This window comes from Argiope bruennichi, chromosome X1 (assembly GCF_947563725.1).
Source record: "Argiope bruennichi chromosome X1, qqArgBrue1.1, whole genome shotgun sequence".
In the NCBI taxonomy this organism is placed as follows: domain Eukaryota; kingdom Metazoa; phylum Arthropoda; class Arachnida; order Araneae; family Araneidae; genus Argiope; species Argiope bruennichi.
The window spans coordinates 125,363,275-125,379,143 of NC_079162.1; the positions used below are offsets into that span (position 1 = coordinate 125,363,275).

Sequence of the window (15,869 nt, forward strand, 5' to 3'; positions counted from 1 at the left end):
AAATAGAATAGTAGTGATAATTCTAGTTGATCCTTTCTGAAAAGATTCAAAGTTAAATTTTGAAACTGATACACTCCTATAAAATAAATGTAGATATGATGCAAAAAGTGGATTTATAGATTAAATTCTAAAATTATTTACTTGTAAAAATAATTATTCAAATAAAGCATTTATTTAATATAAGGTCAGAATAAATATAAACTCTAGTTTATTTTCATTATGAAAATCTGGCCTAAATAATTAGTTTTAATCAAAATACTGAACCTATCAAGAATTTTATTTAACGCATTTTTTGAATGGCAAATTTTTAAACACACATAATTTTTTGGATAAATATATGGATTTAAATTTCACACATGCCAGTAGCGGTAATTTGATTACACTGGAAAATTCTGGATTTTTATAATGAGATATACCCGAAAAATAATAAACGTCTCGTAACTATTTTTATAATACAGATAAAATAAATAAATAACTTAACCAACTGAATTAATTGCAAATATGAATTTAATAAATTTAATTTCTGAAAACTATAAATTTTTAATCATAAATTAATTTCAACTTACTCTTAGAAAATCATTTTCCTTTCTCATACGTGTAGTATTTAGTTTTATTTTCACCATAACAGCGGCAAGACATTCAGCATTTTTTGAAATTCATTTCTTATTTTTAGTAAATGGCACCTTATTGAATGAGTTATGTTAGCATACAAATTTTTTCCTGAATACTAAACAATTAAAGCACAGTAAATTCTGTTTTGGTTGTGATTATTCATATGAAACACTGTGCTTATTTTCTTTGGTGCTGATATAACTTTGAGTTGTTTTTAAACTTTTTCTCAAAATTATCATAGTATTGTGCGATATTCGGATTCTGTTCATTTTGTTGTTCTTCCCTGTGATCTTCACCTGATGAATTCGCGGCAATTCGAATTTAAAAACGTATTTTGAATGATTAGCGCGCTTTGAAGAAAAATCTGTGCATACTATAAGCGTAATGCAAATAGCAATCACATTTCACGAAATAAACAATGATCCTGCCCTTAATACTTTTTCCATTTTCTATTCAGTGATCACAGAGATGTCATCGATTAGAATGGCTTGGTATATATTTACACCTAAAATTTTTTCTAAGTCCGATAACATTGTAGGATCGTTCACTCACTAATCGCTTCTGTTCGTTTATAATGACGGCACACTCCCTTGGCAGAGTGCGCGGCGGTGCGAACCAATGATGTAGCTCAATTTTCTTTCATTCATGAAATTGGATAGGGAATGGGAATATGCTGCCGGGGCGGTGAGGCTTGCGTGCACCAATGACCCGGAGGGCTATGCCGACTGTAGCTTGCTACTGGTAAGGTCTCCCATGCCGGACAGGCCGAAGGATAGGTGTCAGACGATAAAGAACACCACCGAGAACTAAGATAGACCTCCACCTTTTTGGTGCTCATATCCTCCTTTCAACAGAGACTGCATCTCACCTCCTCCTTATGATTTCGTTTAGAAGTTTAGTTAAAAAATAAAAACAGACTTTAAACATATTATCGCACAAAAATTACTGTACACCATCTTGAAGGTTGTAATAAATAGCTATTCAATGATATATGTTTGAATGAAGGGATTTTGTCTTTAGTTTAGTAATTTATGAAAAATCAGTTTTAAACATAATTTATAACAATGATTTTTATTACAATGAAATTCAAAATGATGTCTTTACTTCATTGAATCACATATTTTTACTTTTGTTAACATCGTGGTAAAAAAAAAAATTCTTTCTTTGCTTTAATTTATTCTTAAAAACTTTAAAGCAGTCATTGAATAAGATTCTTCATTTGACGAGTTGTTAAATTTTGAAGGAATACAACGTACTGTCGCACTCTGGCTTAAAAAAAATGTATCAAATTATTTTTTTAAAATTTTTATTAAAAATTTATTTTTTTTACTTACAGATTTGGTATCTTTTTAACTGCATGAATATTTGAAAATTAGAAATTGTTAAATTATTTTCATTTCCTTATAAAATATGTTTTTTTAAATAATTTTTTGGAAATGTAAAGTAAGATAACTTTGCATATAGGTTAAAAAATCTGGTTTTTATTAAATTCTCAAAATATATAACATTTGAAAAAAATTCTTGACTAAGAAAGATGTTATAATTTTTTACAATCTGGCTGTTTCTGCATGCTTCTATTCTCTTCTATTAAAAAAAATGATAGTACTAAAATGCAGTTGGTATCGTTCTGTCATCAGTTTCTTGACAATTTGTCAGTCTCATGATGGTAACCATGCTGGAATGATTTAGCTCTTAATTTTTTGGTAATGCTATAGTTTTTTCATATTTTATGGTCATTTTTATGTTTTTGTCAAAACCAAAAGTGCGTTATTTGCTTTACAAGACATTGTGCAAATACAGAACTATTAAAATTATTATATATATAATATTTCTGAGATGAACTAGAAACAATGCAGCAATGCTCAATGAGTTAGTTATTTGGAATGTTTGATAATCGTATTTGTTTTTGCATTTCTTGGTGTCTTGTCTGTGGTTTTGTAAACAATGTTTAGATTTATTAAATACTAATGATTTGGTATCGGTAGTTTTTGTTCAAATTTATGTAAAAAATTTTGCCTTATGGAGCTTTTCTTTAAAAACTTTTGGGATATGTTTTTTTCTTAAGTAATTGCTCATTAAATAGTAATTAATGCATTTAAATACTTTTTGCATTTTAAATAAAAACATTTTGGAATTTTTAAGGGAAAAAATTGATAAGATATATATTTTCCAAGTATTTTCTTCTCATGAAAAATACCCCAAATCCTTGATCCATAAGGAAACATGCTTAGAATAGTTCAGACTTGAAAGTGTTAAAATATGTTTATTTTTTTATATAATGATTGGATGAAATTTGTGTTTATTAGAATTCATGTTGTAGATATATTGTTCAGCAATGCAAAACACTGGCTATTACATCAACAAGTTAACTGAAGGGTTGTTGCTTATGTAACTGTCAGCTTAATTGTTTTGGTTTGTCGTATTGGTGGCAAATTTAAGAGATCCAACTTCTATCCCAACCATATGTTCCAGTACTGGTTTTAATTGTAACATTTTTCAATTTTATCTTACTCATTTTTCATTACTTAGTAAGACAAAAATACATCTTCATGCATTATCTATTTTTTATTATATTTTTAACTCATAAATAAGAGGAATTTTTTATAAAGAAATTTTTAACTAAGAAGTTATTGCTTGTAATGAATAAGTGTTAATTAAATATTAAATTCAAATTGAATTTCATAATTAGTTTTCCTGCATAAATTTACTTTATTTGTGATTTAGATTCGCACAACTTTTATCAAAAAAGTACGTCAGTCAGAGAATCATGCTAATTTAAATTTCTTTTTTCTAGATAATTCTGATCTGAATTTAGTTATTGCTGGATCATTATTCTCAGCTCACCCTTTGACAGATGAAGGGTTTGCATTCATGTGGGCTGGTGCTCGTGCTACTCACGGAACATCTAAAGGGAAATTTTGCTTTGAAGTTAAAGTAAGTTTATTTGTTGATAGGGATTTTCTTATAGGTGGTATGTGTTTTTTTTTTTAATATTTCTTTAGGAATTAGTAATTATTTCTTAATTTGATTTGAAATCCCATTGACTTGTGCTTGGTATTGTGTAGAAAATGAAGTGCTAATTTTAATTTTAAGAGATTTGGAAAATTTTGTCTTCTACCATGGTTCAAGGTTTTAATTTGAATGAACTTCTTTTAATGTTTCATTGTATCTGTAATTAAATTAGTATGAATATATAATTAAAATTAATATATTCATTAATTAATAATTTTTAAGTTTAATATGTAATAATTGCATATTAACTTTAATGCTTCATTGTATTAATAATTTTATATTTTAGTTATACACTGAGTGTCTAAATGATGCCACATGATAGTTTTATGCAAAATGAGCTACTGCGTCACAGTGTTGTCGCTAGAGGGCGAGATAGCTACAAAAAGGGAGTGCAAGGCAAGTGAACCATCAATTGCACTGTGTTAAACGCGAAGATGTGAGAATAAAACGTGACTTAACTGAGTTTGAACGCGGAATGATTGTAGGCGCTCGAAGCGTCGGAACCAGTATCAGTACAACGGCTGCTCTTGTGAAGTGTTCGAGAGCAGCAGTTATTAATGTGTACAGAGAGTGGACTACCAAGCAGAAAAACTGGTCTCAACGTCAGGCTCGTGGTCGTCACAGGCTACTGAATGCTTGAGCTGAAAGGAGACTTGCCAGAGTTGTCCACTCCAACTGAAGAGCAACAGTACGTCAAATAGCGGGGAATCTTAATGAAGAAACAACTGCGAACATCTCTGAACGAACTGTGAGGCGCACATTATACCGTATAGGCCAGGGCTGGCGAACTTTTATGGATCAACGTGCCATTTTTTTTTTCTAATGAAATGTTTAATGAGTTATAGATGTGCCGTCAAATAATTTCGACATGTGATTATTGGGAAAATAATAAAGCTAAATACTAACAACTCAAAACTCTTTATTTATTATAAAAAATACATTTTGCACTGTACAATTGTTATACATGTAATTCAAATTAAAGTAATATTAGTGTGACTGCTGTTGTTGAAGATTAGATGAGAAATAACTTATATCAAGATTGCAAGATGTTACTTTTAGCAGAATGCATACTGAATTAGAATCATCTGCCAAGCGCAGGGGTGTTTGTGCTCCGGGGAAACCCCGGAATTCCGGGGATTTTGAACTTCGATACCCGGAAATTCCGGGGATCGTCGTTCAAAAGAAAGTAGGAATAATAATGAATTATTTATTTTGATCTGGGTAATTTTGTTTGCTTTGAAAGCAGAAAACGCAAGGTCAGTGTGTGTAGTGAAAACTTTTCCTTTCTTTCTCCAAAGGCAGTGATAATGCGTGAAAAGGGGAAAAAAACTTCTTTTTTGTTCTTTCCTTATTGCGAGTTATGACTCATTCCCCCGGTTCTCGGACATTCTCTTCTGGATTCTTTTCGGCAAGTAGGCGCGGCAGAAAAAAAAAGGGAGAGACTTCGTTCGACCAGATGAACCAGATCACGTGACCTGGGTTCAAAGGTCTTAATTTTGCAAAATTAATGGTTATTAATTTTGCAAAAAAAGTAATTCATTGAACTTTTATAATTAGGTCATTCAATACTTCATAATCGTAATTTTTCATTTCTCCCCCCCCCCCTTCTCGTAACTCCAAAATGTCGGTAGTAAGTCCGTAAAAGTTTCAGGGGATTTTTTGAGGTCCCACAAACACCCCTGCAAGCGGTAAGCCTGCGAGCCATTATATTTATCTCTGATAATAATGACTCGTAGGCATAGGTAGATGAAAATATGATTAAAATAGCATGCGCCAGCTTCTACAAAAAGTTAAATATGTCTGGAATCGAATTCCATGTTACCAAAATTTCGTTACTGGATTTTTTTTTTATATTGCTTGTTAATCTTTCTATTTCAATCAATTCCAACTTTTTCTTGTTTCAATAAATTTTTGAATCCATATTGAACTAGACCGGAAATTAAGTTGCATTTTAATTTCTTCATTTTCCAACCAATCGAATTGAGACAAGTTCCGTTTATCAAATGAAGTCCCATAAAGGTACATAATAAAATTGAGCGTTTCCGATAATTCTTTGAATTGAAAAAAATCTCGCTGAAAACGTAACATAATTAAGGCAAGACTTTAACAAAGGAGTGTGCCCCCAGTGATGATTCCAGGTAATTCCCTCTGAAAAGAGTCGAAGTTAAATTTTGAAACTAATACACTTCTACAATAGATGAATATGATCAGATGCAGATAGTGGATTTATAAATTGAATTCCTGAAATTATTTAATAGTAAAAAATAATTGCTCACATAAAGCATTTATTCAAGATAAAATAAGAATAAATATAACTTCTGGATTATTTTCATTATGAAATTCTGGCCTAAATTATTGGCTTTAATCAAAACACTGAATTTATCAAGAATTTTATTTTATGCATTGTTTGAATGACAAATTTTTAAACTCACATTAATTTTTTTGTATAGACATATGAATTTACATTTCACACGTGAACTTTGTTATTTTGAACTAAAATGCAAACTGTTTAGATCGGTGGGGTGCCCAAAATGTTATGTCGCATGCCATCAATGGCACGCGTGCCACTGGTTTGCTATCCCTGATATAGGCTATGGCAGCCGACGACCTGTTCGCAAGCCTCTGCTGTCAGCCTTGAACAAGAGCAGATGTCTCCAGTTTGCAAAGGCGCATAAGGATTGGACAGTAGATGACTGGAAAAGGGCCATGTGGTCTGATGAATCAAGCTGGTGGAGGCAGTATTATGGTTTGGAGGATGTTTTCTTGGCATTGCATGTGTCCTTTGATTAATGTGGAACAACGTCTGAATGCCCAAGGGTATTTAAGTGTTCCCGCAGATCAAATACATTCTGTTATGTTAATGGTTTACCCTGCCGAGGATAGATATTTTCAGCAAGACAATACTCCTTGTCATACAGCTGGTATTGTCGTCAGATGGTTCGAAGAACACGGCGCTGACTTTACCTGCCTTCGTTGGCCTGCAAAATAACCAGATCTCAATCCGATTGAGAATTCATGGGATGAAATCGAACGGGGCATCAGACAGCTGGATCCAGTGCCATCCAATCTGATGGAACTGGAAAGAGCAGTTCAGCGGGGTCAAATTCCTCCTACCACTTACCAACATCTCACAGAATCTATGCCAAGAGCTGTATTACGGGCTAAAGTTGATCCAACACTGTATTGAGGGGGTGGTCATAATAATTTGGCCACTCAGTGTAGATCATGCACAATTTCTGCAAATATGAAAATTATAGACTCTTATATGTTTGTGTTTTTGAACTTGTTATATAACATACAAAATCAATGATTGTTTTATTGATATGTTAGGGCATTATTTACTGAAGTAATTATATACTTTGCAGAGAAAGTTAAGTTACATATTTGAATCTATAATTTTTTAGTATTTTAAAGATGTGGAGTCAATTAAAGATAAGCAATATCTTAGTATTTCAGTTGCTGGTTGATATCTTTTTTTTTATGCCTTTTTAAAAATTGGTATTATGGAAAAATACTAATGCCTTTAATATTTCATTATATGCAAAAATATAATTTGATATAAATCATTTAGATTAAAACAGTTTTTTCCTTTTATTTTGTAACTGAAATAATTTAGAGATTAATATTTATTTCCATTTAAATACATTTTACAGCTGCAATTACATGTGTTTTAAAGCTAGTAATAATAACATATGATTTGCAGGTACTTGATCATCTAGATGTTTCTCATTTACCTGCGGATGAACCTAATCCTCATGTTGTGAGAGTTGGTTTTTCTGTTGAAAGTTCATCATTACAATTGGGTAAGGTCTCATAAATTGTTCAAATGATTACTTAACCCTTTGCGACACAGTGTTCCATTACATTGAACACCTAATTTCGCTCGCTTTTAAAATCGTTAAATTCAATCATAAATGGGGGAAAAAATATGTTTAAGATTCATTTTTAACCTTCTTTTTTAATAATAGATGACAATTTAATTCAAGTTGATCCGTAATTTTTAAAAGCACGTTGTATAAAAACCTATTTTTTTCCCAAGGAATTTCGTTAATTTTTTCTTGTAAAAAGTAATTCTTAGAAAAATAATTTAGGTGTTATTTTGTCGGCTGTATATTAAACTGTTTATTATATATTTTTAAAAATTCTTTATACAGAAAGCATACGTATAATTATTGGATAAAAGTAGGTGTTCCATCAGCTGGAACACTGCGCCGATCGTGTTACTCGATGGAACTCTTTTCGGGAAAGAACAGCTGTGTCATCATTTCACGTTCTCCATTTTTAGTATAAAATGAATTCATTTCAAGGAATAGTGTTTGAAAAGGTCAGAATTCTTGCACCAGCCCTTACTATGGGTCCAAAGTTTTGTAGTTTCTTCGATCTTTTTTTTTTTTTTTTTTTTTCTTTTTTTTTTTAAATCAGTAGCCTTGGTCATCTTTACTTAGAGCTGCGTGGAGTTTCCTCCTCTATTTTCAGTTTCTCCAATGTTCGTTTTATATAATAATGTAAATATTTTTAATTATATATATATAATAGCTTATTTTCTGTTACAAATATAACTGTAGATTTTTTGTAAGCTATTTGTATTAAAAATAACGTGAAGATATCAAATATTTTTTTCCGGAACACCAAAAATGCTTCAAAAATTTCCCTCCAATACCGAATCTGAGCATGCCACCCTGTGGTGCACCTTTGCTATGCTAAATCTGCCGCACAATGTAACATAGTGTTTTTTTTTTTTTAATTCGAATTTTAGAGATTTTTCTCATTTTCGCGTTTTACTGTATTGCTCACCTAGTCGCACTTTTCAGAGCTCAAGCGGCGCAGTGTTTCAGGTGATGGAACACCCCCTAAAACCAAAAACGATGTGTATAGTGTACTCCTATATCCCTAAATAGATTATATAATTTTTTTTTGTTTGAGTTTAAAATTTAAAAGGCAGTGCGCTTCAAAGGGTTAAAGTATTAAGGATCTCTTAGTATTTTTAAGAACTAGTGAGTTTGTTTAATCAGGAATTGTATGTAGTTATGGATTATAAAGACTTTACCCCTTCACAATACAAATTCAAAGCTCACCGTAGTATTTTTTTAGTAAGTGGAAGCGTGTGAAGTCTGTGATATTCAGGGCGAGGCTGTATTAATTATATAACTTTTGAATAGTTACTCATTAAAATATTAAAACACAGTAGGCAGATAATTCTGAGGGGGGAAAAAACACCTTTACATTTTCAGCATAGCTTATGTTGTATTAAGTTGTCACTGTTTATCAGTAATGAAGCAGCATGGTTGATATTGTACTTGCTTACCAAACAAATGGTGAGTGTTCAACTCTGCATGTTTAATTAAATTAGAAGTTTTCATATATTTTTATTATAATATTAATCACACTTATCCATAAAGTAATCGCTGATTCGTATATTTGAATTATAGTTAAAATTTAACTGCCTTTAAATATATAATAATTTTTATTACAACTGTAATGGTGTGAAGTAATAACCATAGGTACTCTCATAATGAAAAAAAAAAAAAATGTATATATTTTTTGTATGTAAGTTTTATGAATATTTTGGACATATATTATTTTTATTTATATACAAGAATATAGATGATAATTAACTTAATTATAAGAACTAGAATTATAATGAACTTTAAAAAATTGGAAATAAAAAAATATTATATCTTGTTCAATTAATTAATACAGAATGTGTGTATTCATTGACAACAGTACATTAAGAGATCTACTGAGAAGTAAATTTTAAATTTTGGACCACCTGCATTTGTATCCATTCAATTATTCATTCAACATTTGTTTTGTGTGTGGTTCCAACTAGTTCTGTAAATTTAGAATGGAATTTTGTAACTGTTTTAATCCTATAATTTAAAAAATTTTATTAATATTTATGGTTATTGTTTATCACATTAAAAATATGAAAATCTTTAATTAAAAAAATATTTAGTTTGTTTGAAAAAATGGAATTGTTAATTTTTATTGCCCAGATTAATTTTTAGAAGAGATTTGTATATTAATAATTGTATTTTCAAAGAACTGGTAATTTGAGGCAAAATAATTTACATATGTATTAATATGTAAATACCATCATATTATTATTGAAATAATGAATTTTTTTTTTATCTTATTGTAATTAGGAACATTATTATGAAAGTTACTTATTATCAGTGTATCAAAATCAAACTGACTATTTGTTCTTTCTCTTTGCTATTTTCCTTGTTTTATATCAGTTATTGTTTTAAAATTAATTATATCTTTTTTATAGTTTCTTAAAAATTTTGGTTGATTAATATATACATAAATTTATCTGAAAACAATTTGAAAATTTGCAAAAAGAACTATAAATAATTACTTTCTACAGAGATGAAAATCTTAATTGTTTTGGGGCTTTGTTACTTGCTTAAGTACTGTAAAGCTATGAAGCTGATTTTTATGATTATGTGAAATGATGATTTTGTGTTCAGTTATTCATATGTGAAATCATATCATGCATTTAAAAAATATAATAATGATTTGAAGGCACAGTTGTGAAATAATTAACTTGTGTGGAATTTACATTTAAATGCAAAACTTTAACAATCTATTTATTTATATTAAAAGTTTATCGTGTTCTTGCTGTGGACATTACTTAATAAATCATTGGTAGTATATGATAAACAATATAAGTTTTCTGAGAAATGCTAAAGTTTCATATTATTCTTTATAAAGTTCATTGTAAGCTTTATACTCTTAACAAGTAAGTATATCCATATTGTATGTGATCATAGATCTTAATAAATGCATTTTTTAGGTGAGGATCCTCTTTCATATGGTTATGGTGGGACAGGGAAAATATCAACTAACTGTCAGTTCAAAGACTTTGGCCAATCTTTTATATGTGGCGATGTCATTTTAGCTGTTTGTGTAAGTTGTATTTACTAATTTTTGTTGTGGTTAAATAAGTTACCAAGGCTTGCAATTGAAATGAATCTTTTTGCAAATATAAAGTGCTATTATTATATAATTAGTTACTTTTATTATTGAATAATTTTAGTTGGGATTACTATGGCTGAATGTGCATAAAGCTTAATATAGTGCTTTACTAGATACATGGAGACTATGAATTGACTTTAAAATTTTTATTGACATATTATGTAGTGATAAGTTTTTTTTTTTTTTTTTTTTTTTTTTTACAGAACTGTTTATTAGGCCACACACACATACAAATCATTCATATTTTCACTTCATAGAATTTCTTATAATATCATATTTTCTGTAAAAATTCAGAAGCACAACCAAGGTTTGGAATTCCTGTGTAAAGAATTGTCATATACATGAAATGATTGAATGACATTATTTGAGATCAATTTGTATTATTTATGATTTAGATTAGCATTTAGTTGAGCTGATTTAAATCGGTTAATGGCATAATCATAAATATCTGCCTTTGCATAAGTCATGACAATGAATGGTTTTCGTCATACAAATATTAAAATTATGTATGCATATGTGCAATTCATAGAACATTGAATTAAAAGTTAAAATAGAGAAACATTTGTTATGAAGGATCACAATATGATAAGTTAAGTAATAATTTTATTAAAAATAATTAGTTTTTTCTTGTTTGATAATAAGCACCTTATATGGGATTTTTACCCCTATTCTTTAAATAATAAAACACAAAATTTCTTTCCGAATTCAGTACTTATTTATTTAGAAGGGATTTCTCATAGTTTGATGCAGCATGGTCAGATTTATGAATGTTGTGCCAAAAATGCCTAAACAAGCAAATTTATTCAGTACTTGAAAAAGAAAGAAAAATTTACTAATAATGAAATAACTTTCTTATATCAAAATAAAAATTAAACATAATACTCATGACTTCTTCACATTTCTATATTTTTAATGAGATTTGAAGTATTTATGTTACTTTTTTTCCTTGTTCTTCTTGAATATATGTTAAGAATATTTTATTGCATCTTTCCATAATATAAGATCTTCAAAAACTTTATGAAGAAAACTGCTAGTAAAATTTTGCATACCATAATAATAATGTAAGAAATATTTCCTTCCATAAGTTTCTGAAAGAAGCATAAAACCTCTACAACTTTAATTATTTCCACAATAAGGAATTCGGCTTTCAGTGAAAATTAGTTCAATACCTAACACCCATGAGGCTTTCGATTAAAATTTTGCATTGTGATCCATCGTTGTCAAAGAAGTCAGTAGTGTTGAGGGACTGTTAAGATGAAAAAGTTGTCTTTGCCATTTTCACTGGCAAAAATTAAAGTAGAAAAAAGCCGGTTGCACCTATTATGAAAACAACCAAGGAGGGCGAAATAAGATATTTTTGCTCATTTGGAAGTAAACTTAATTTACTGATAAGCACTTTTCTATCGCTAGGAGAGTTAAGTTGTATATGAAAACTCACTACACACATATACAATTAGCATCTTTCAATTGGCATTATTATCTAATTGATGCTCTACTGTTATTAAAAAGGTGTTATTTTTAAGTAATCATTGAAATCTTGTATCTATATGTAGGTCAAGGAAGAATTTTCATTGATTATATATTATGATAATTTTTCTTGCATTAACCTGGAACAGTTCATATAAATCAATTTTATTTTTAAATTCTTCTCTCCTTGAATATTTTAGTGGTTGAATTTCTATTCTATATAATTTATTATCTTATGGACTAAATTTTTTTAAAGGTATTTATTTCATCATTTTGTTTTGGTGGAAAAATTATAGTTCTACTTTTTGTTGTAGAATATGGATGGAGACCAAGTTCAACTTGGATTTGCTAAAAATGGAAAATTCCTAGGCTGGGCTTATAAAATAAATAAAAGTGAGCTTAAAGGAAAAGCATTATTTCCTCATGTTTTAACAAAAAACACAGCATTTGAAGTTAATTTTGGACAAAAGGTGAGTTTTTAAAACTGTTGTACACAATATCATTGTATTGTCTTTGCAGATCATATTTTATGTTTTCTTATGACTAATTTAGACATTACATTCTTGGTAAATTAGATCATATATGAGATGTGATCAAAAAGTATTTAAGAAGATCATAGCTTCTGCTATTTTAATACAGTACCATTGAGCGTATGTGTGTTCTGTGTTGTTACCATGTTTATTATGTCAGGTAATCTTGATCAAAAGCTTGACAATAAACCTGTTATGAGACTTGGGCAAAGTTGATTGTATGAGGAACAATCAACTTTGCTGAAGAAAGAATTTAAGTTCTTCAAGCGTTTTTCAACATAATCGTGAAAGTGATGACATCCAAAAGATTGGGAGGGGGGGGGGGGTAGACATAGAAACATCCAAAATGTTCGTTAAGCTGCGCATGAAAATCATTGAATTGCTATTTGTTAGTTTTTTTTTAAGAGTGCATTCAGTTCCATCCATTCTAACTGAAACTTTGATTGTGAGAAGTGTTTCTTTAAATGTGCTAAAAATAAGGAAAACATTTACTTTATATTATATATTAAATTATATATTTTTTTAATTGATGATTCGTTAAACAAGTCTAAAAAGTGAAAGAATGGACATACTAATCAGTTTTTGGAATTCAAATGTCCAAAAAGTTGAAATAACTTATTTAATCTCAGTGTTTTTGGATTATTGTACATCAGAAAATACTTTGATGCCACAAAGAAGTTAAATCTGAGTAAGGCGATACAAATTTCAATGGATGTGAACTGACAGTGATCTTCCATGTGATCCAGAGATGAATTGGAAGGCTAATTACAGATCTTTCTCTATTAGTTTTCATTTACACAGCATGTAAAGAAGATTATGTAAATTTTGCAGTTTCTTTGCTCCCGTACATAGTTAGAAAGAATGCCAGTGGCTGCAAGAACATTAGAAATTTGGGATAATATAAAAAATTATGCCCAGAATGTTGACAAGTGAGCCTTTCCAAAACGGCTGTAAATCAAATGCTCTAGTGTTACAGGCTTTTAAAGATAATTTGACATGTGCTAAAATAAATGTCTTTATTTGGCCAAAATGATAGCTCCATTTTTAACTCTTATTAGTCAAATAAACTTATTAATCGTTTCTTTGCTAAAGGTCTAAAAAAAACTAATCCTAGATGTAATTGGTATATTTAATGTTGTGAAAGTCTTTGGAAACCAGGAATTGCATTTATAAAACTATCAAAATTTAATATTGAAGATAAGTAAATTCCTTCCCTTCTTTCTAAGATAAGCCTTGATATCACTAGAGACAAGGTCTTAAAACACTTAATATTTATGAAACACGTAGCAGAAAATGATTTTTGTTATTTGAAATTACAGTACAAAACATTTTGTTTTGAAGTTGCTAAAAATATTTTAGAATAATCTGGTACTTATGTTGTATTGATCCAAGAAAATTGGATTCATTAGGTATAAATATTGTAATCATTTAGTGAAAATACAGCATATAAACGAAAATAAATGCAATTATATGGAGCTTAATTCTTTACTAATAAGTAGCAATACCAAATTCTTCAAAAATGTTGAGATATGATCCACCAAAAACAATATTGGCCGTTTTTTGTATGATTATTTTAAAAAAGATAAAAAAGACTTTAACAAATTGTAGCAAATAACACAGACACTTTTAATACTTTCTTATGGGCAACCTGATATAGAAAGGGGGTTTGTTTGTAATATAAAAAAAATCAAAATTTAAAACCTATAAGAATAATCTTTTATAGCTGAATGAAATATTGCTGATTATTTGAACTATTTTGAATATTACCTTGAAATTACAAAGAAACTAAAGTTGTCTGTAGCAGGAGGAATACAAAAAGTATTTGACCTACCTTGAAGATAATTCAACACAAAAAGTAAATGCTTTTATAAGATGATTGAATTAAATGAACTAAAAAATAAGAAAAGATGCTTACAAAGTGCATTCTATTGAAAGAATTGGGAAAGAAATTCTGAAAGATTAGCCAAGAAATTTGTGTTGACAAATAATATTAAATATGTCTTATCAGGTGAACAGTTTTCGCTGCTCAGCAAAAAAAAAAAAAAAACAGAATTAGAAAATATCTAGGAAAAGTTAAATACAATGCCTAATGCCTAAAGAGTTGAATGAACATCAGTTTCTCTGCCTTATAATGTTATTTTCTGCACTTGGTGCATTTCTGTACGTTCAGATATTAAATGTTTTCTAATTCCTGAAAAAAGATTATAATTTTTGTGTTCTTCATGTTGTTATGAGTACACTTGTGATGGAAACATGAATAATGCTTGTTTGTTTGAAACATTCATAATCAATAAATTTTGAAAATGTCAAATTGTATATTTTTCTTTATAGTTTACTTTTTTGTTTATTTAAATGTTTATAAAAGCAAATGTAAATATTATTGTGTTGTAAGTGGAAATTTTGTGTTTGGGCATTTTTGTAACAAATTCGTTAAATTAATTGTTAGTAGTGCATCAAATCATTATATTCCAAATTGCACCATAGATGGTTAGAGTGGCCTTAAAAAATTCTTAAAAAGGTCTTTTTATGCAGGAAAAGTGTGGGAGTACTATAATATGAGAAAATGCAGATTTTTCACTATAAATTGAATTTATTATTATGGAATTATATATGTTAACCACTGTCTTAATATTAAGAATTCTATTCATTCCATAAGACTTAATTCAAATGACTGCAATGCCTGATAATGGTCAGTTATGGCTAATTAAAATAATCATAATTAGAATTTAAATGCAATTGACATGAAATGGGAATTAGAGTACTTGTCCTTTCGCAGTAAATTTCATCTTCTATGCCCAACTTTGACCACTTGATTAATTTCTTGTCAAAAGGAAAGCAGTTATTCTATCACTAAGATATTGTCATTTTAAAATTTGTTGAAGATTAAAAAATTAGAGAAAATATAATCAATTTGCTTTTTATGCATAATTTTTTTAAATTGTGAAAAGTTACTGATTTGATTATATCTTCTCTCACTTTTGAAATTCCAAACTGAAATTTTGAAATTATGGTGATAATAATCTGTTAGCATTATCTGATATTAAGTTATTTGAACTGATGCGAATTTGGTAATTGATTTACTCTGGTTCTTTTATATAATTTATGTAAATGTTTTTGTAAAAAATAAATAAAAAAAATGATACAACTATCCTTCTCCAGTGTCTTGAGCTATTAATTTTTTTTATCTCATTTTTAACAAATCTGTGCCCATTTTGCCTATTATATAAATGTCCTAAGAGTATATGATGGATTCTAATAAATACCTTA

General features: G+C 29.0%; 1 protein-coding gene across 1 annotated transcript in view; it reads left to right on the top strand.

Annotated features, from left to right (window-relative positions):
- The window catches only part of LOC129958556 (heterogeneous nuclear ribonucleoprotein U-like protein 1), a 59,267-nt gene that overhangs the window by 19,929 nt on the left and 23,469 nt on the right, over positions 1 to 15,869 (top strand). The window contains exons 3-6 of the mRNA XM_056071102.1: positions 3,407 to 3,546; positions 7,328 to 7,427; positions 10,424 to 10,536; positions 12,387 to 12,542. Of these exons, the coding sequence (XP_055927077.1) occupies positions 3,407 to 3,546; positions 7,328 to 7,427; positions 10,424 to 10,536; positions 12,387 to 12,542 (509 nt within the window). The remainder of the gene's footprint in view (positions 1 to 3,406; positions 3,547 to 7,327; positions 7,428 to 10,423; positions 10,537 to 12,386; positions 12,543 to 15,869) is intronic.